Source organism: Citrus clementina, unplaced genomic scaffold (genome assembly GCF_000493195.1).
Source record: "Citrus clementina cultivar Clemenules unplaced genomic scaffold, Citrus_clementina_v1.0 scaffold_9, whole genome shotgun sequence".
NCBI lineage: Eukaryota > Viridiplantae > Streptophyta > Magnoliopsida > Sapindales > Rutaceae > Citrus > Citrus x clementina.
The window spans coordinates 5,658,176-5,678,985 of record NW_006261964.1 but is presented as its reverse complement, the minus strand read 5'-3'; the positions used below and the strand labels follow the sequence as shown (position 1 = coordinate 5,678,985).

The window sequence follows — 20,810 nt, the reverse complement described above, 5'->3', positions numbered from 1 at the left end:
AAAATTCAAAAGATGAATTCGTAAGAAAACTGAGACAAACCAGGAACCACGCAGATACTGTGAAGAGAAAATGTGGTGGATGATACTATTCCAGAGAGTTGAACCAAAAAATTGGGATGCAATTACAAATGGGGAATGGAAGAATACCAGTTAAATCTTAAGAATCAGATCATGTATGGATCGAACCATCAAACTATTTAATTTAATTCTTTTATGTAAAGTAATTAGATTATGTTGTGGTGGAGGGTGATATCATATCCGATCAATCATATTGAGATATGATTATGGAGATCAACCACATCACAACAATAATAATTATAGGCAAACAACTATACTTGTATGCCATGTTAATTCAATAACTAAAAAGTCTTAAGCAACTAACAGGGGAACTAGAGGCAAACTGCTAAATTGTAATTAGATTCGAATATTAATTCAGATGGATTTTATCTGTGTGTCAAAAAGTGACTTGGTCTGTTTTATTGGTGACACTACAAGAGATTCACTCGAAATGAATGTAATTATGGATCATTGCACAATTCTAAGGATAGGCTGGCATTGAGAACATGCTCCTCGAATACAAAGTTATGATGCATATAGCCACCATTTCCAGTTCCTGTACTGAAAGCTCGACTGGAAAGTTACCATAAGGCTGTTATAGACATCTTCTCTGGCTTAGCATGCTCGAAAGAGCAAGAAATGCCTACAAAACCGTCTATTGTCCCTAACAATCATCTCTCTGTGAACAATCTTTGATACAACTTTATTGCCGTGCCGCAGTCCCCTCAGACTCGAAGGTTCTTTATTACTCGAATTGTTGTCCCATCAGGAGTGCTGATGATACCAAAAGCTAAGGCAAGTCTCTCACCATGGTAATATAGTATGTTTTTCTTTTGTTCCTCTTCAACGTCAAGGAGTACTTCTTTAGTATCAGGAACATACCCTTCTTGTTCCATCCGCTCCAAAAGATCTTTCAGAGCCTCATTTATTCTGTGATAGTATGGATGGGATTCATCTCCGGTCACAAAAGCATATGTATAGTATATGCCTTGTTTTTTACTTCAATCCAGCTGCAAGCTGGTGTCTTCTTCATGCCCTTATTTCTCATAGACTCTTGAACTTGCTGCATCTTTCCATATCCGAGCAGCTGACAGGATAACATAAGCTCCCGTGTTATTGGGCTCGATCATAAGTATCATGTCAGCAACCTTTTCAGCCAACTCGACATTCCTGTGGACTCTACAGGCAGACAACAATGTCAACCAGACATTTTCTGTAGATCCAGCATGCATGATTCTAGAAAAAGGAACATGCCTTGCTTTAATTTTAGCCATTAACATCTGCCCAAAGAATTTTAGTCCTTCATCAAACAGGCCATTCTGCACACACCCAGCAATAATCGAGTTCCATGAAATTGCATCTTTTAGAGGTAGGAGACAAAAATAGCCAATGTGAATCATGCACTCTCAAACACTTTGAATGCATGTTGATCAAGCTACTTCCAATGCACACATTTGTCTCTAATCCATGCCTAATAGCATACCCACGTATCTCCTTTCCCTTAATAACTTCAACATTGTCAGCAAATATAGGAAGGACACTGGACAAAGTGAATGAATCAGGCTTTTAGTTAATATTCCCCATTAGCCTAACCACCTTCAAACCTTGTTCATGCAAGCCATCTCGCGCAAGTCCCACAATCCAGGAAATCCCTTACTGCCATAATTTCAAACACCTTCCTCACACTACCTGATCGCGAAGGCCTTAATCCATCGACTCCCCAATCGAAATGAATATCAACTTGCCTACCTCCACTACTACTAGGCAGCTGATCACTTATTCCATCTAAATCTGCATAGTGACCAATACTCACAGCCCGTTCTTCAAATCTATCCGTAATACCATTTGCCTTATCCATAAACTCATTACATCCAGCTAACCCATTACTTAGTTCAACATTTCCGTTTCGTTCAAGAATTACAATGTTAGCTATGACCTCTGCTTAATTAGCCCCGATGTCAAATGCGAATTTATGTAGTGCTTAAATTGATTACACGCAGAGATCCCATCATCATTTCCACTCTTCTTCCAAAAGGTTCAGAAGGACACAATCAAAGAAATCGTTATCGCGTAATATTAGTGCATTTGCAGACCACCTGTTTCAGGTTAGTTTGCAGGTTGCTTCAAAAAGCCCCTGCTTCGACACGGGGCCTATTTATAAGGTAATATTAGGTAAACACGGTACAACACCAATGTTTTTCTCACCAGAAATAAACATTTATCAAGCAGGGCAGTGGGCACAATAGTTCAGATCCATAGCCTTCAGACTTTAATTTAAACAATTTACGAGCACACTGATCAACTACATAAAAATTTATATAAATCCAAGGATCACAATAACACTAGAGCATTCAACCCAGTACACAATACTACACAGTTTTTGTCAGTCTCACATGAACATTGCTACTTGAAAGCGAACACCTAGCAATATCACAAATGCTCCTCAAGCCTGGAGAAAGCTGGAGCCCAAAATGTTCCGTTCTCAGAAAGAGCATCTTAAACTCTCAATCATCTTCTCTTTCAGGGGGCAGACCACAAGGCAAAAGCATTTTCTGCAGAAAAAGATTAAAAACCATAAACATTAGACTAGTCATATACAAGATAATAATTCAGACAAGAATAATAGTAAAACAGTTATTTGACACACACAGACACACCCCAAATAGTATAGATTTTTAATTCTTTGCATCCAGTTATTAACCGTTGGAGAGATCCTCTTTGACCATCAATAAACCCAGCCAATCTCTCATAAGTTACCACAAATGAGCAAAATCTGAAGACTTGGAAGAATATAATTAAAAAATTCTGGATTTCTATTAAGCCAACTCATACTGTCAACAAAATAGTTTCAAAAACTAGCATGCACCTATAACCACTATTGGAGAAGGCCAGGGAAAAAAAATGGAGACGTTAAAAATTTCAAACAGATTACATCTGGAAATTGGGTAAAATGACAAGTAAGATTTCAACAAGTTAGTCGTCCAAAATTATTTTTGTACCCTGCTTCCAACTATCACAACCAATGTAAATGAGACCTGCACTTTTGTCTTTAACTAGTAGCATACCATCATACTCTAGTGAAATTGAAAGACAAGAAAACGACAAAACAAAAAAAACAAAAAAAGAGAGATTGATTAGAGGCATAAATAGACCCAGGAGATCAAATTAAAGCTAAATGGAGTGAAAGTACCATCTCGAATTTAACAATTTCAAGCTCACAAATCTCGCACCCAGGAACTTGATGAAGCTAAAATTAAGATTTTTGGTCTCTATAAATGCTATCTAAATTCCACCACTAAAACCTTAAAATAAAAAATAAAAAAATTCCTAGGGTTAAAAAAAATAAATTTTAGGGAAAAATTGCACTTTAAAGTCACTACCACAATTTCCCATCCAATCTCCAATTTAACCATTGTTTTGATCCTACCTAAGGTTTTCAGACATCCAGATCCAGAAATGACATCCGTTAAACCATCCAGCATCTGAAAGTATCAGAATGTACCAAGAAGAGATGGTTTTCTTCAAAAGGTTTTGGTTTTGACAAACCCTTATACAATTAGGCTTATCAATATCCTCTGCCAAGCCTAAGGTTGAAAAATCTTAAGTGGTGGTGAATTTTTAAGACCAAATTTTTCTCTAAAATTTGTTTTTCAACACTAGGATTTAGTTTTTATTTTCAGGTTTTGGTGGTTAGCATTATTAGAGACCAACAACCTTAATTTTGCACCTCCCATTTTCAAGTTCATCAAGTTCATATATTCATATATTCATTCTTAGCAGTAAGCACATAATAGATAGTTCATTTTCATCTATGAACTTGTAGTGTTTAAATTCGAAACAATACTTACAGAATCTTCGCTTTAATTTGATCTCATGAGAAGATTTTCAAACATTATTTTATCCCTATGATTACTTTGGTAACAATCAATGTATACGACCATGGCACTTAAGTTTTCCAGGCATCAAAACTTTCAGTCAAGTCAAAATGAATGGTTACTTGAAGAACAGACCTTGACAATGACCTATTTCCTTCTTAATAGTGCAAACTTTGAACAACACTAAAACACCTACATCTAATTCTCATCACTTTCTTCTTCAACATTTTTCTTAGTAATGGTTACGTGTAAGTGGGTCATCAAGAAAGCATAATAAGATGATGAATGGCATCAAAATGAATAAATATCAACAAAGAACATGCTTTTCATAAACCATACAAATGCTAATACCTCCATAAACCTTCCAACAATATTCCAAACTTAAAAAAGGAAAATAGCTGTTCCAATAACAAGTCCTAACTTACATAACCAGATGCAAATTCTTCCACCTATATAACTGATTGACACCCTCAGAAAACCTTCTTCAAAAAAAAAAAAAAAAAAAAAAAAAATGCAGCTACATAGATCCTAATGAACCCAAGTCTAAGTATTAAAACTAAAATAGATTAATGCGAGTGAAAATATAAGAGAATCTCATCACAAAAAATACAAGAGAATCTCAACACAAGTCACACATAAATCATCCACTTCCACAGAATATAAAAATTATAATCTACATCAAACACAAATGAAATTTAAATAAAATAACCTGCATAAAGTTATAGTGTTCCCTTCCAATAGATTCATTCTCGGCAATAGAAAAGTAGGCCAAAATAGGATAATGTCCAACATAAGACGCATAGCTATCACGCTGAATGTTCACAGCCCACTCACTGAAAAATTGAAAACAAAGTTAATTAACACAATCAAATAAATAGAAATATATAAATTAAAAATAATATGGCTGATGCTCACAATCTGTTCAAATCAGCATGACCAGTACCAACGTATTTGGCTTGCAGATGCTCTAGCTGGGAGTTTATATTAAACCTATCACTTGCCTGCAAGTGAATTGAATGCTCAACAATTAAATATCAAATTCGATCATGAAATTAATGAATAAATAAATAGTTTAAAAAAATGTTGCAAATTGTTACCTGCATTCTTAATGTGCTTTTTTGAGAATGAAAACAAAAAAGGCAGCAAGAGCGAATGCGATGGCAGGGTTTTGAAGCTGAAGAGCGAAAAAGAAATACTAGTGAGTAATGAGTAGTACTAGGGGCGCCCAAATGGGGCTTTGGTTTGGGTTAGAACCCATTCAGATTGAACAGTCAACTCAATCGGGTTTGAAACGCAAACCCAAACCAAACCGAAATAAAATTAGGGTCTAAATTTCGGTTTGGGTTGCAATCCGGGTTAGAACCTATTCCAAAATTCAATTCAATTTCAAAATGAATCAAATCCCAGCCGGGCAGCCACCTAAAATTCCAAAAATCTCAAACACCAGCCCAGCTCAATGATGCAAAAAATGAAAAACAAAAATGAATACCAAATGACAAACATATATAACAGATTAATAACCCATGACCATCCATGAGCACTCAAGAAAACAACAATTACTATGTTAAGAAAACAAATCGGCAACAATTACAAACAGCCATTGTACAAAAGAAGATTGGTCAGTTTCAGTGCCTGTAACGCCTCTCACCCGAGCACAAAAGAAGATTGAATTACAAACAGCCATTCATGCACCATTTGGAATCGCATGTCTAACCTTACCCTGTGCGGCTGACGACGGCGAACGAAGCCGGAGGCAGCAACAGCAGAGACGACAGCAGCTGGAACGAGGAAGCAAAGCGAGAACGGCTAGAAGCTGCAGCGTCGGCACCCTTGAACGGAAGTGACGGCAGCGGCAGCGTGGGTTTGGGCTTTTGTTGGCTTAGGGTTAGAGAAACTAGACCGTGGACTTGCGTTCTGCTTTTTTATCCAGTCGGTTTTTTAATTTCGATCGGGTTTCGAGTTAAATTAAACCGAACCGAAATTCGAAATAAATTTTGGATTCAATTCGATTCGATTGAACTGGATTCGAATGCCCAACCCTTACGATTAATGACTATGAGGACCACCATCACGGTCAAATATTAGGCTATGGAGAATCGTCTAAAGCCGCACCCGTGGAGTGTAATCCTAGACACCGCCCCACCAAGGATTAAGAATTTCTTGGGCTTGGACGCTTGGCCCATTGGTGATTGATCAATACTTTTTTTTTTTAATCTAAAATTAGATTTTATTCATTCCCCTTTTTTTATGTATATTATATTCCAATCTTATGAGTGAGCATGCACGAATTATGAGAAAAAGAAATCTAACCAATCAATATATTTTGGGAAATTTACACCAATAGCCATAAAAATTTTGGCTTTTTCCATCTTAACCCCCCAAACAAACTTCTATCAACATTAGCCATAAAAAAACCTTTGAGACCAAAATACCCCTCTCTCTCATCTCTCCCCCAACAATCTCTCTTTCTCCCATCTCTCCCAAACCGAAGAACCTCCCATCGTCGGCGGCGTCGGATTACTTTGAGCCCTAGCTAGTTAGACGCAGTTAAGTAGCCTAATCAATCAATAACCATATATTTCCTATAAGAGTAATTTAGTACGTACTTAAAAAACTCAAAACCCTACACAAAATACGTACACAGTTTATGAATTAGCAGCTTGTCACCGTCATGCATTTGTATCTCCATTATTTTATTTTGAACTTAGATTTAGAGTTGAGGCTTTTGGCTGTTGCGATTTCCATGGATCCAAATTCCAATCGGTTTTCTGATTTCATTAGTGGTTTCAAAGTTGATGATGAAACCGTTGTACCAAATGCAAATCAGTACTCAAATACTGAAAATGGATTCAAGTTCACTATTCCCTCACCTGATCTAAACTTTTTAGATATCCCTTTTAATCCCCTTAATCCTGATCCTGGTATCATCACTCCATCCTCAACTGCGAGTCCAGACTTAGAATCTTTGGGCGCCTCTACGAGTTTAAGCCCGGATGGAAGCTCCTTTGCTCGGTCCTCAGGCTGGAGTCCGGAAGGAGAGGCTTCCTCTCCCTCGGATGACAGTGATTCTTCAGACCCAGTTCTCAAGTACATAAGCCAGATGCTCATGGAAGAGAAAATGGAGGAGAAGCCGTGTATGTTTTATGATCCGTTGGCTTTACAAGCCACTGAGAGATCGTTGTATGAAGTACTTGGTGAGCGGCAGCCATACTATCCTCCATCACTTAATCAACCTCAACCCTCTGTCTACCTGAATTCCGGGAGTGGTGAGAAAAGCAATATATTTTCTAATAATAGCAGTGATTTTAATAGTGATTCTGGTGCTGTTAGTAGCACCAGTAGCGGCGGCAGTGATTTTGTCGAATCACTGTTGGTTGGTGATACTGCAGAATTTAATGGCTCTTTTTTACGAAACCCTTTACCTGAGGATTACCATTCGAAGTCCAATTCACAGCAGCATAGTTCGCAATTTTCTGTCAACCCACTAGATAGCATGACTACTATTGGCAGTGGGTTGATGAGTTCTGTGAACGAGTTTCTGGCTCAGAACATGCTTAGTGATAGGGAGTATGTCCTGCAGTTCAAGAAAGGAATGGAGGAAGCTAGCAAGTTCCTTCCTACTGGTAATCAACTAATTATTGATTTGGAAAGCTACGGTTTCTCTACAGAACAAAAAGAAGACACTTCCAGAGTGGTGGTCAAGGTGGAGAAGGAAGAGAGGGAGAACTCGCCTGAAGGGTCAAGGGGTAGAAAGAACCACCAACACTTGGTGCGACAGGCTGCCTGTCGCACCAAAACTTGGTGCGACAGGTGCCTGTCGCACCAACACTTGGTGCGATAGGCTGCCTGTCGCACCAAAACTTGGTGCGACAGGCACCTGTCGCACCAACACTTCCAGGCAACGGGCTCCAACAGATGCTCTTCCGGCAGCCCACGTAGGGAAGTCCGAGACAGAGCGAGCTTCTCTGATCTTGAAGATTACGAGGTCAGTGAAACCGAGTCCAAAATCTCTGACGACGCCATTTTCGAAATGGAGCGTGTTTCTACTGCCGCCATTGCTGATTTAAAGGCTTGACAGAATCGGCGAGTTGTTGCGCCAAGGCAAGCTCACCAACATTATGGAGATGAGAGAGAGGGGTATTTTGGTCTCAAAGACTTTTTTATGGCTAATGTTGATAGAAGTTTGTTTGGGGGGTTAAGATGGAAAAAGCCAAAATTTTTATGGCTATTGGTGTAAATTTCCCATATATTTTCACTGCATTTTTCATCCTCCCGGTCCTTTCTGGGTTTTATAAGAGAAAAGAAAATTTTGAAACTAGGACAATATTACCTTTTAATTTGAGTTATATCATCTGCTTTCAAAAAAATTTAAAAACTAAACCAAATTTATATTTTATATTGCTGGCCACCATGTTTAAATCCGTGGAATCCGAGTGGTATGCTCACAAATCAATTTAGGTTTTGCTTCTGTATAAATATGGAAAACAATTTTTTCTTTAATATGCGATAAGTTCTCCAATTGCAAGTTTGCAACCAAAAGATGGAAGGAAAGGAAAAGGGGGAGAGGGCATTTGCCAACGGAGAAGCCATTGCATGCACAAACAAGATCCAACCATTGTGATTAAACAGGCAGGAGACAAAGAGAACGGCCTCTTTTCTTTCTTTACTCCATACCGAAATAAAGTGTACACCTATCATCAAACAAACAACATCAAGAATAATTACAATTAAAACAATGCTACACAAATTTCACGCAGATTAGATGAAATGGCAAGGCCAAAAGATACAGAAACAAATTTGGAAGAATATTTACTTAATAAATACTATTTTACAAAGAACACCATTCTTGCTAGCTAATCCGAAAGCCAATTAGCATCTCAAACCACTCGTTCTTTTGGGGGCCTTCACCCCTAAAACTTCCAATCTATAAATACGAAATGCGGGGAGCGGTAGAACCAAAAGCTATTCGCCTGAGAACAAAATCCTCTTTGTTGATTTTTAAAGCTTTTTCATCTGATGTTAGAATAACAGCGTAGCTCATTGGGAAGATTTACCCTCCTTCTCGGGAACTTCTATTTGGGGAGGCAAAAGGTTCAGAAAGCTTCCCCCATGAACAGGTTGATTCACCATAGCCGACTCATCTTCTGAAACATACATAATCAAATTAATAAGAGAAAAAGAAATACGCCTTGGGAAAATGCTAATTTTTAATATAATGGTTTCCTAGGATGTAATATTTCATATATTTAGTGCACGAGTACTTTAGGGTCAGTGTCAGCAAGTGGAGATATTTACAACCACCAATGAAAGCAGGGGTGGAAAGAAGTCGGTGACCCTTACCAAAGAGAGATTTGATGGAGGGCCTCTTCGGTTTTGTGCTTTTCTTCTTCAATTCAGCTGTGCATGGAATACCAAATAAGAGTCACATAAAACACTATTTAGTCAAACTTGAAAATTACAAAGATTATACCTCCGAAAGTCTTGAGTTGCATTCCTTACAAATACAGAGACCACAGCAAAGATATAAAATTGATGTTCGAAATTAATAAGATCAGCCGGCCAAGTGTGGGACAAAACCTAGTTACTACGCATGATTCATCATTATTAAATTTATTACTACGCATGATTCATCATTATTAAATTTAAACTTAATACTTATCTTTGATATGGAAGTGAACAAATTTCAGACATAAGGGAATACTTGATGCAGACTTGAAATTGACAAAACATTTCCAGTTTAAGCCAGACTAATTATTGTTCTCATCTCCCCACAATCTATGTTATGGTATCCCAACCAATCCAAACACTGAACTGAAATCAGTAGAACTAAGATGTAGCAATCGAGGAATATAAAATGAGAGAGCGACATGTTAATGCAATGTCATTAGATTTCATCACTAGCAAACCCCCTTTTCTGACTCAGATTCCATATTTCCATACATGATGTGTGAAATGGGAATCAAAGAAAAAAAAACATTTTCAGAGTTGAAAATCAAAAAACTAAAAAATTAGTAATGGATGTACATGCAAATCAAAAGAAAAGCAGCAGCTTACCAATCCCAGGTAATTGATGATCGTTTACGATTTCGAAGTTCTTGTATGTATAACCCACAAAATTTATATCCTTGGAAGAAAGCATCTGCAGCAAAGGACAAAACAGCAAATAACAAAATAAACATGTATCCAGAATCCACTGTATCAGTGACAAATCAACATCTTTCAGTTGCGGTTTACAAAGCAATAACTTCTACATAAATGCTGACAAACAATCAGCCAAACACTCAGATGTAGATGAAATATTGTACTCCACATGTATATAAAAATATATATTTAGTGGGCATATCACCTACTCGGTGAAAAGCAACAGGCCCACATGATAGCAAATATGCGATGGGGAGTGAGATGAAAGTGTGTATACATATTAATGCACCTATACTGGAAAGACCTCATCTCCTGATTCTTTCAGATAAAATAATGCTGAAGCAGAAGGAAAATGCAGATTCTTCGAAACTCTAGGGATGAACCATTAACAGAGGTGCAACAAATAATGGACAAAAATAACAGGGATACTTTCTTGTACATTTGCACAGAAAGGACTTGGCTTATTGATATTTCTAAATCAGCTTTTAGACTATCAGTACATACAATAAAAACAACAGGCACTGACCTTCCTCCATGGACCAGATTTTGCTGAAGTCTGAATTTGGTTGTCAGCCTGAACAAAGAATCAGGAGAAATAAATATGAAACAAAAGAAATCTAAACGCATCAACAAATTTGCATGAACAGTGAGAAATAATTTTAAAAGACTGCAATCTAAACAGTTAATAGACATATTTGCACATATAGTTCCAAAGTACCTCTTCAAACTTCTCAAAGTTTTGAGTATCCAACTCATCATTGACTTCAGGAATAAATGCTGCTTTAATTTGATATAGTTTGTCCCACTCAATCCCTTTAAACCATGGGTGAGCCTGAAAATAAAGAAGCCAACAAGTTAATTTGTCAAAAATCAACTCTATAAAAGCTCGTAAAGAATTTACAACAGAACACCACACAACACCTTAATTTCATCCGCGCCTTTTGTTCCGAGCCGCTGTTCAACATTACATAAGAGTTTACTAATAAGATCCTTTGCTTCAGGAGAAAGTTTTGCCTCTTCTGGAAATTTTAAATGAGTTCTCCAATTTACGATCTGCATAATTGATTTGGAGACAAGAAAATAAACAATATTTATTAACCATATTAGCATTGCAAATGGATCAGGAGTACATAGTCATGAACTAAACAAACAAAACATTAAGATATAAAGAGAAACATAATGGTGCTAAACAAATCATAACAGCCTGAAAACATCAGGAGTTACAAAATACCAGTTAAGGTCAGGAATAAAATCACATCCGAATTTACATGAGCAAAAAAATGTTTTGAATGCAACAATTGCAGGCCTAAATGCTTTGCTCCATTTTTCAAAATCTCTCAAAGCGCATTGGTGAAGCATGCAGATATGTATTTTAGTTTATTTTATACACTAGGAAACAAATATACTGTTATAGAAGAAATAAAGATGAAAGCAGACTACAAGTTAGAATCTTCCCTACTGTGAAGAGATTTGAATACTATACAAAATTCAATGTATACCCCAAACAAGAGACAGAAAAGGAATACCCAAATTATCAACAACTTAACCCAAGACAGTATCCATATCAAGTTTGATATAAAAGAACAAAGAATTTTTAAAATCTTTAGAAACTGAAGCCGAAAGAGAGTGTCTAATAAATGAATTAGTGCAGAAACTTATAAGCACAGCCTGAGGGCTCAGCTCTGTACTAAACCAATCAAATTAAATTACCATCTAGCATCTTAATTTACCTTCCTACAAGTTGACATCGGCTCATCTGAATAGAAAGGTGGATATCCCACAAGCATTTCATACATTATAGCACCAAGAGACCACCTAAAGAAGTATTAACAGAAGCACATCTTCACATATCTCAAAGAAAATGAAATTGTTAATAAAAAGAAAAGACATTTTTAGTATACCAACCAGTCACATTCCATTCCATATCCTTTCTTCAACAAAACCTCTGGTGCAATATAGTCTGGAGTTCCAACAGTAGAATAAGCCTGGAATTTCACAATATTCAAATATGTAAATAATAGTAGTCAATGAGGGGTTCCCATATTACCCTTCAAGAAGCCACCTCTAATGAACACAAGATGGAAGGAAAAAGGAGGGGAGGAGTTGATAAGGAGCATTGGGTCCTTACTAGACTTCCAGGGCATCAAATGTTCAAAAATTGTAAATTTCAAATAAATCAAATGGCACAATCTTGGTGACAACAACCACACTAAGAATTTTTACCAGTGATGACAGATCCTGAACTATAGTCAATACTGGAACCAGTAAATCACTGTTGTTCTGATATGATTTGTAATTGCATTGCTGTAGAAGAGCAAAATCAAACACATTATGGGAGAGAACTTACAAGCATTCTCCTATTCCTCTGCCAATGCTGCAGTTGCTCCTGTTGTGTACGCCTAGGCGCCACAGGACGTCCATCACTCTGAAGAGCCCCACTAAGGTTGCTTCCTATAGAAAAATCCTTTTCCTGAAGATTACTGCAATCTAATGGTTTACATAATCCAAAATCGGATAATTTCATGTGGCCATTTCTATCAAGCAGCAAGTTGTCGGGCTTGATATCTCTGTAACATATAACAGTTTAAGGGTTAGCCGTACAGAACAACATATGAAGACTGGGATTGTAGAAAATGAATCAAACATGAACTCACCTATGAATATAATTATGTTTATGGATAGATTCAATAGCTAGGACAGTTTCCCCAACATAAAACTTGGCTTCATCTTCAGTCAATGTGTCCTTACGCATCAGTAAAGTCATCATATCTCCACCAGGTAGATATTCCATAATCAGATATAGATACTCGTCATCTTGGAAGGAACAATATAGCTTTACAATACAATTGCTATCAACTTCAGCAAGTAGATTTCTTTCAGCTTTCACATGTTCAACCTGAATATTGCCAATTAAAATAGGAATAAGAATATTGAAAAAATGCTTAAATGTCTAGCAGGCGTAATTGATTGTACACCTGTCCTCTACGAAGCATCTCTGATTTCTTAAGCTTTTTCATAGCATATACATGGCCGGTTGCCTTCTCCCTACATACTCTAACCTGCAATCACAAAAAGAAAAATAATTATAAAATGAATTTTTAAAGAAGTCTAGATTTAAAAAAAGGGCTATCACAGCATTAGTTAGAAATCAACACAGAAAAACACGTAGAAATATTTGTGTTAGTGAGAGCATTTAAGTCAAAAGGGAAAAAAATGTGCATGATCCAGGAAAACTTATGTTTATTATTCTTTCTTATTTGAGTGCGATTAGATGTCCGATATCAGCACATCAGGGTTCTTCAAAACTTCGTAAGAATATATTTCATATCTCAACAAACTGAAGTGGACTAAACACCACAACATAAAAATAACGTTATACAACAACACATGACTTCAGAATTTCCAACTCTGAACATCCTCCCACCCCCATTTAGAGAGAGACAGAGTATATGGGTTCATGTAAGAAATGTCAAAAAAAAAAAATTAATTCCTCAAATTTAGAAGATAAAATTCTAATAATAAAGAAAATAAAGCATCAAATGCATTTCCCTGATGAATTACAAAATAGGCAAAAAATTATATATCATTAATGTAATACCTCTCCAAATGCACCCTTCCCTATCATGGTCAATGGCTCAAAATCATCAGCACCCATTTTATGCCTCTGAAGGCGCATGTATTCCGTTTCCTTCTTCTCTAAATACTTTAGTAAATTATTTTGCTCTTCCTCAGAAACCTCTGCATCAGCTAACTTCTTTTCCAAAATATTGCGTCTGCATTAGTCATAATCAAATTACTAAAGATTCAATATAACTGAAGAATCACATTTGACACACAGCATTTAAAAAAAAAGTTAATCTCATTTCCTAATTTACTTAACCAGCAAAGATTTGTAAAATTATTCATGTAATATAACTTTTTCCCAGCAGATAACATATTAGTCATATTGATTGCAATTAATACTTAAACGATTAAGGAAACCATGAATTTATTGATAGAGAGCATTTACCAATGATATAACCACAATTTCAACTCTTCAGTTCAGACTGTATATCATTTGACAGCCATCAGAAACCTAGAACCTTAAACAGACCAGTCATCTTAGTATTTCATTCATCACATACCATTCAACAACCTAAACTCTACCATATACCAACTCTAATACATACTAGTTATCTGAAACTCATTATTTCCATGAATAGTCAATTCCCAAATAAATTTCACTCAAAATTTTCATTGAACTTTTAACTTGAAGGTTTACATTTATAAGTTTTGGCAATGAAATGCCTACGAAGAGACAACAAAGAGCTTTCATGATTGAGCTAAATAAATCAAGAATGTTAACTTAAAATTAAATCACTAATCTGGATGCATAGAACAGAAAGAACTTTAATCGAATTTACTAGCCATTCACTGTCAATACAACATTTTTTTTTTTTGGGGATTTCCTGAATCAGACTTGCATTCAAAGTTAGCACTGTTATTCAACTATCCTATTTGGTAAATAAAAATTCAATTCTTAAATTAGAAAACTCAAATGCATAGTGTAATTGGAAAACCCATCGATCTCATTCTCGTACTTCCATTTACTGCCAGAGAACAGTCAATTTGTTTGAAAGGAACTTAAGATAAAATTATTTCAGTGGAGGACCTGCATTCTGAAATCACTTATTAAAAAAATTGTGTTAATATGTGTATTTGGGGTCGCTATCACGACGGAATCCTCTCAATTCTCAAGCTAGTCTAAAAAGCAGAGCCGCATATTACCAAACAGGCCTAAGCTGAGCCAAAAACACCAGTAACGATTGAACTTCAAGTTAGAAATTCATTAATAATTATAAGCCTAACCTGGCCTTTCTAGCAAACATCCCTCAAAAATCCAAAAATAGAAAATATTTATTAATGCTTCAACTAAATGTAAGATAATAACCAAAAGCCAATGCTCAGTCATGTTAAAATCAATTAGTTTTGTAAAAATTACAAAGAAACAAATCTGGAAAACGTAACATTATAATAATAAAAAAATTTCATTCACTAGGTTTAAACGAACTAGAATAGTACATTTCCATCTATTGAACAATTTACATTAGCAGTGTTACTCCTAAACATGGGCAAGGCAATGCCAGGCTGAAGGTAACAATATGAATACGCAATTTCCTAATTGACAGAAAAAAGAGACTATGGATCTAAAATTAGGTAATATTTTCTAGGTTTCCACAAGGAAATCAGGTGAAAGAATCACTAAGAATTTATAAGCAATATACGTGGTCAAATCTTGTTGAAGTAAAGACTTAAGATCATAAAGAAACTTCCTTTTATATATGGTATATAAAAGACTTAGCTGACAACTCAAAGTTGCTTCACTGACTTGATTCATTAGGGAAATAGGAAACCTCTGTACCAAATTTAATAGATCCAAGCACCATAAATTGTAGAACAACTATATTTTAATTTTATTTTATGTAGAGAAAAGAAGGTAAAGCCAAAGACTTTTCTGTGTCTATTCAATCATTGTAATTTATATGTTGTTCAAGTGGTTCTCATTTTCACTTTCTTATATTTACTGTTACAAGTTTATTAAGGGATTGTCTATATTTCTTCTTTTTCACATATATACATATTTGGTGTAGTAATTTATGGTAATTAGATACAGGAAAGTATGCATAGATACAGAATGATACGAATTGTTTTATAAACATATTTTCTTTAGATGTGATAATTTTCTTAATATTTCCTACCACGCAAGTTTATACTGTTCATATTTTTCTGCATATAATCATTTTTGCATCAGATAAAAATATTTCATCCAAATCATCATCTAAAAATGGTTCACCACTGCGGTAAATGTATAAGCTCATGAAGGTAGAACAACTACACTTAAAAATAAGTATTGGTTAAGGTATTGGAGCATTTAAAGCTAACAATTAGCTAATACAGGAGCAGTCAAGCTGAAACAAATGTAATGGCATTCCCTGGTTGGGTTGGTTTGTTTTACAAATATCATCATCACTGTAATCCAATTCAGATAAACAAATTACAAATCTAATGGTACAAACACTTTCTATCAACCTTTCTATATAGAATTAACAGCCTAGAGAATTTCGTTTTTCTTTTTTTTCTTTTTTGTGTGTGTGTGTGTGGGGGGGGGGGGTGTGTTGTTGGCCCAAGTAACCAATTCTCCAATTTAATAATTGAAATGGAACTCGTAAACAAAGAAAATCTTGTTGACCAAAAAATTTTACATGCTAAAATTTTACTCTCCAAACAGATGAAGGCATACTAGTACGCAGAATCGCTAAACAACATTTCTAACATAAAATAGGTTGAAGCGGCAATATAACCCTTCAAGTGCAAATATTGTCTCAATTGAGAAAATTGTACTCATACTCTGACCCTCCAAAGCCCATAAATTCGCAAAGTTAAGTTTATTTGTAACTCTTGCCCAAACTAAAATTTTACTCTCCAAACCAGATGAAGGCATAGCAATATGCAGAATGGCTAAAGCAATATTTCTAACTTAAAATAGGTTGAAGAGGCAATAAAACACTTCAAGTGCAAACATTGTCTCAATTAAAAAAACTAGTAATCATACTCCGACCCTAAAAAGCCCATAAATTCGCGAAGTTATGTTTATTTGAAGCTCTTCCTCGACCTCAGTTGAGAATATCCTTCAAAAGGAATTGTCGTTGATCTGAAAGGTGGGAGCACTAGTGGTGATTCTAGGGAGTATTGCCCATTTTTCATCAATGCATGAAATAACTCATGCCTATATGATCCGCAATATTCTTCTTGACGACTAAAATTCCTCAGCGGACAAACTTGAGACAGTCAGATGTCCAATCACCATAAAACCACTTAAAACCAAAGATGTCCCAAACCAAAAACAACTTATAAAACTTCTCAAATTTTTCCTACTTTCCTTGAAGGCGATTTAAGCATTCTAGCACTGGCATCACAAAAATTCCTTTTGATCAGCAAGTATATATTTGTAACCAACTTAACAATGTAGCTGACACATTTGATGATTTCAACACAAATAAATGGGCAGCATTCATTCTTAAGGTTGAGAAACAATTCAAGACTACATATAGAAGCATCTACAAGATGATTCAACCAACATTCTGTTTCTAATTTGTAGATGAGTGTAATCATATGGTAAGCATTTTTCTTTTTTGGTAAAGTTATAAACAGGCCCCAAGAAAGTCAACTTGGAAAGAGAAATACATTTTCCTTTTGTATAATATAAGGGACCCATCTAATGCCTGATGACCTTTCATCACAGTCTTGACAGCCTATATTATCTCTTAGAACCAACAGTTTGTCAATATCCAGACACAGTACACAGTATATGCCATTTGCATTAACCAATCACTTCCAATTCAATCAACAAAACTAATATGATTGTACCATGTGACACCTGGAGTTGAAAAAATATATATTAAACACTGGGAAAAAAAAATTCATATGAATCATGACTTGGGAGTTAGGACCAAGAACAAAACATTATCAGTCATTCATCTTTAGAGACAGACAAAATGCTCTAAGAGAGAAAAAGGAGTTTAGGTTGCAATAGCAATATGGCAAGTATATAATACGCTCCAACCAATAGAAACTAGCCGGTCACCTATAAATATGAACAATATGAACCTGAAAAGTTAACCAGGAATAGTCATTGCTAAGAAGATAAGCGCTAAAATCATACCGCTCCTTCCTCTCCTCGAGGCTTTTCATCTGCTTCTTGTAATGGTTTTCAATATACTGTTTTGCAGCTGCAACCTTCTGCTTGGTAACATTTGATGGAACTTCTTCACTTGTTTGAGCTTTTGACACCTCCTTTCCATGGCCTGCAGTTTCCTTTTTCTTGGAAGGCTTTACCTTGTCTTTTGACCTCAGCTTGTTAAACCAACATCTTGCAGAGTCCATTTTTTTCAAATCTATATATGACTTTCCCCGACGGTCACACTCCTAAATGTACAAATTATTTGAGAAATTACTGAAAAATATACTCTCATCAATCAAGAATCTCATTTCACAAACGGAAACATTTAGGTTCATTCGAATCAAGGATTCCCAGAGTATCAAAGATCTGCTATCCTGTATTGAGAAATAAGAGAAATAAATCCAATTAGCTTAAAATGATTCAAAATGCCTACTTATTGATATTTGTCTAGCCAACTCTAAGAAGAAAATTGTAATGTGCAAAATTAGTCGACTGCTGAGCGACATTCGGCAGCTGAGAATCAGTAAACAGCAATGACCACCTTTTTTTCTTTTCTTAGTTAAAAATAAACTTAGCATTGTCTCCATTTTTCGAAACTTCCATTCCTTATTATTTTTACATTTCCAGACCAACATAAAAACTTAAGCAGTCAAAACATTCATCATCACAACAGGAAAAAAAAAAACCCAGCTGATAAGGACACTTTCATGATTCAAAACCACCAACTGATTGGTAATATAGCTTCTCCTACGTTCTATCACCAACCAAGCAATGAGTCAAAACCCAGCAAACCCTGAATTCAACTAATTTGCTACCCGAAAGCAATTCAATATGCAAAGACTGATCTAAAGCGCTACTCTGCTAAGGCCAAAACTTTGAGCTAAAGACTCTCCAAAACCAGCATTCAATTCTCTTAGCTATTTCCCACACCCACTCCCTCCTCAAGCAATCAGAGAGTCAGAACCTAGCTACAAAGACAAAGCTTCAACTTTTACTTTTGAAAAAATTACAAAATTCGAAAATTAACAGTCAATCAACAAATCAAATTCGATATACATAAACAAACCACAGCACCTCAATAACTAACATGCTCAATTCTAAATTCTCAAACGAAAAATTCACTTGAATTTCAATTTTCTCAGAATCATTCCCCCACACTTTCTCACCAGCCAAACAGACAGACAGTGACTTCTCAAAACTCAAAACCAAAGACGAAAACAAAATCTTCTGTTAACTAAAAAAAAAAACGCACACTACAACACAACAAAAAATTACCAAAAAATAACCAAAATTAAAATCCTCAATGAGCGCCACGTGTTAGTAAACCCTAAATTCAGGCAGTTTCACGCAACAAAAAGCAAATCAGACAATTAATTCCAGAGACACCGATTTCATTTCTCAGTGAAAAAAAAAATGTACTGCAGAGAACCGTAAGAAACCGAACCTGAGACAAATTAAAGAAACCCGCGATTTTCGGTCACAACAAATGAAAGCAACTAAAAGCGAGAAAAATATCAAACGAAGGGACGAAATGATGCTTGGTTTTTGTTGAAGACTACTTTGATGTCTGTCTCTAATTGGTTCAGTTACTTCTCCTTTCGCTTAAAGCTCTTTTTTTTTTTTTTCCCCCTTTTTTCCCCTCCAAAAAAAAAAAATTATTTATATTTACTTCTGTTTTTGTTCACTCTTGCTCTGCATTTTTTTCTATTTTAGGTTTTCGGGATCCTGTCCAAGAATTACAACATGTGGGCTGAATTTCCCGCGAGATAAGACGAGAAATAGGAATGAACTTTTAAGAAATATCTTTAAGCCCCTTCAATTTATGTAAATTTCAGATAGAGTGGATTGTTTTTACGCTTTCATTGAATAAAGTCAAACAATCCATTCATCAAAACACCCTTCTTTTTTTGTTTTAGCATTACGTTAGAGGGTACAATACAAGTGATGATAAATACAATCCAATATGTGTCATCAACGTATCAAAATTAAATGAGTAGAGAAAATATCTAATCAAATTAACTTATGAATTATTAGTAATTTGCCTAATCGCTTTTATAAAGATAATTATTCTCTTTCTTAATTGCTTTAATGTTAACATACAAGGTTCAAAAACTTAGAGATTATTACTTTCATCTATTATTTTTGTAGTATTATATTGTCTATGTAAATTTAAATAAATCATCAATTAATCCTAATTGCTTCCCACACCTCTATGGATAATTCGGTTTTTTCATGAGTCAGATTAATCTTTTGTTAAGGCAACTTTAAAGGTAAAAGATTATTTAAGGACATAAAAGAGAAAAAAGATTAAGATAATTTAATTTATTGATTTTTTCGAAGTAATAACTTTTTTTCAAATTTTAGGCAAATAACAATGACATTTTTATTAATTATACTATTAGTTGGTGTGATTGCATAAAAAGTGGGAGAAAACATAGTTACAAAACTAAGATTTCCAATCTTATACTTTCTATATGTAAGAAAAAATATCAATGAGACAAACTATATCTATCTATACTTTTGGTCTTTGTCATAATCTTTTTTAAAATTAGATAAAAGATTGAATGGATCTCATAAAAAAAATATTACAAAAATACAGTCTTTACAAATTATTGAAAATCACTTGACTAATTTCATAAGATTTTTCAAACCAAACTTAAAATCTTAAGAAATTTTTTTTCAAATTTTAAGTCATTGAACATACATGTCCAACTATATTGGTTATTCTCTAACTTAGAGAATTCATTGCAGCCATTAGCTCTAAAGTTGAAACAAATAATATTCATTTCAATTTAGAGCATCAGTCATTGAATTTAAAGTTAAAACATCTAATACTTATTTCAACTTTAGATCCAATGGTTATAAGAGATGCTTCAATATAGCAATTCCCTTAACATATTTATTGTTGGATAAGACTTTAGTGTTGAATTGAGTTTTTTCTGAGGACTAAATCAATAGTTGCTAGATAAAAAAAATAAAAAAATAAAAACTCAATATATATATATATATATGAGTCG

At 35.0% G+C, this 20,810-nt stretch overlaps 4 protein-coding genes across 5 annotated transcripts; 1 reads left to right on the top strand and 3 right to left on the bottom strand.

The window, feature by feature from the left end:
- Positions 1-672: 672 nt before the first annotated feature.
- Positions 673-2,552, bottom strand: LOC112098827 (putative pentatricopeptide repeat-containing protein At3g23330). The gene is given in 7 exon segments (XM_024185223.1): positions 673-758; positions 761-1,040; positions 1,043-1,106; positions 1,108-1,439; positions 1,441-1,705; positions 1,707-1,995; positions 2,465-2,552. Coding segments are annotated over 7 exon segments (1,404 nt in total).
- LOC18032668 (uncharacterized protein At4g14342) lies at positions 2,353-5,958 on the bottom strand. 2 transcript variants are annotated; one of them, XM_024189914.1, is made up of 5 exons: positions 5,647-5,958; positions 5,030-5,106; positions 4,848-4,933; positions 4,642-4,765; positions 2,353-2,609 (listed from the first exon to the last, which is right to left on the bottom strand). In XM_024189914.1, exons 2-5 carry the CDS (start codon positions 5,033-5,035, stop codon positions 2,562-2,564), a joined length of 264 nt encoding a protein of 87 aa, XP_024045682.1. In that variant the 5' UTR covers positions 5,036-5,106; positions 5,647-5,958; the 3' UTR covers positions 2,353-2,561. The 2 variants fall into 2 exon arrangements, with proteins under 2 accessions (XP_024045682.1, XP_024045677.1); XM_024189909.1 differs by having other exon boundaries at positions 5,652-5,958.
- A 717-nt stretch (positions 5,959-6,675) lies between these two features.
- LOC112098825 (scarecrow-like protein 14) lies at positions 6,676-8,007 on the top strand. Its single transcript, XM_024185220.1, has 2 exons — positions 6,676-7,701; positions 7,831-8,007. Exons 1-2 carry the CDS (start codon positions 6,676-6,678, stop codon positions 8,005-8,007), a joined length of 1,203 nt encoding a protein of 400 aa, XP_024040988.1.
- A 622-nt stretch (positions 8,008-8,629) lies between these two features.
- On the bottom strand, positions 8,630-19,526 carry LOC18032109 (serine/threonine-protein kinase tricorner). The gene is made up of 14 exons (XM_024179877.1): positions 19,238-19,526; positions 17,776-18,167; positions 13,672-13,846; positions 13,049-13,132; positions 12,728-12,969; positions 12,421-12,640; positions 11,979-12,058; positions 11,804-11,888; positions 10,995-11,126; positions 10,792-10,905; positions 10,600-10,647; positions 9,987-10,071; positions 9,273-9,329; positions 8,630-9,076 (listed from the first exon to the last, which is right to left on the bottom strand). Exons 2-14 carry the CDS (start codon positions 17,994-17,996, stop codon positions 8,970-8,972), a joined length of 1,650 nt encoding a protein of 549 aa, XP_024035645.1. The 5' UTR covers positions 17,997-18,167; positions 19,238-19,526; the 3' UTR covers positions 8,630-8,969.
- Positions 19,527-20,810: the final 1,284 nt, after the last annotated feature.

Bases quoted from the DNA above. Each gene is read 5' to 3' on its own strand.
- LOC18032668 (XM_024189914.1), bottom strand. The intron at 4,766-4,847 runs GTGAGCATCAGC...TCAATTTTTCAG, and splicing joins CATGCTGATTTGAACAGATT to TGAGTGGGCTGTGAACATTC. The intron at 2,610-4,641 runs GTTATTTTATTT...CTTTTTCTGCAG, and splicing joins AACACTATAACTTTATGCAG to AAAATGCTTTTGCCTTGTGG.
- LOC112098825 (XM_024185220.1), top strand. From the start codon at position 6,676: ATGGATCCAAATTCCAATCGGTTTTCTGATTTCATTAGTGGTTTCAAA. The intron at 7,702-7,830 runs GTGCGACAGGCT...CAACACTTCCAG, and splicing joins GAAAGAACCACCAACACTTG to GCAACGGGCTCCAACAGATG.
- LOC18032109 (XM_024179877.1), bottom strand. From the start codon at position 17,996: ATGGACTCTGCAAGATGTTGGTTTAACAAGCTGAGGTCAAAAGACAAG. The intron at 12,059-12,420 runs GTAAGTTCTCTC...GTGAAATTCCAG, and splicing joins AGAGGAATAGGAGAATGCTT to GCTTATTCTACTGTTGGAAC. The intron at 10,648-10,791 runs GTACTTTGGAAC...TTCTTTGTTCAG, and splicing joins ACTTTGAGAAGTTTGAAGAG to GCTGACAACCAAATTCAGAC.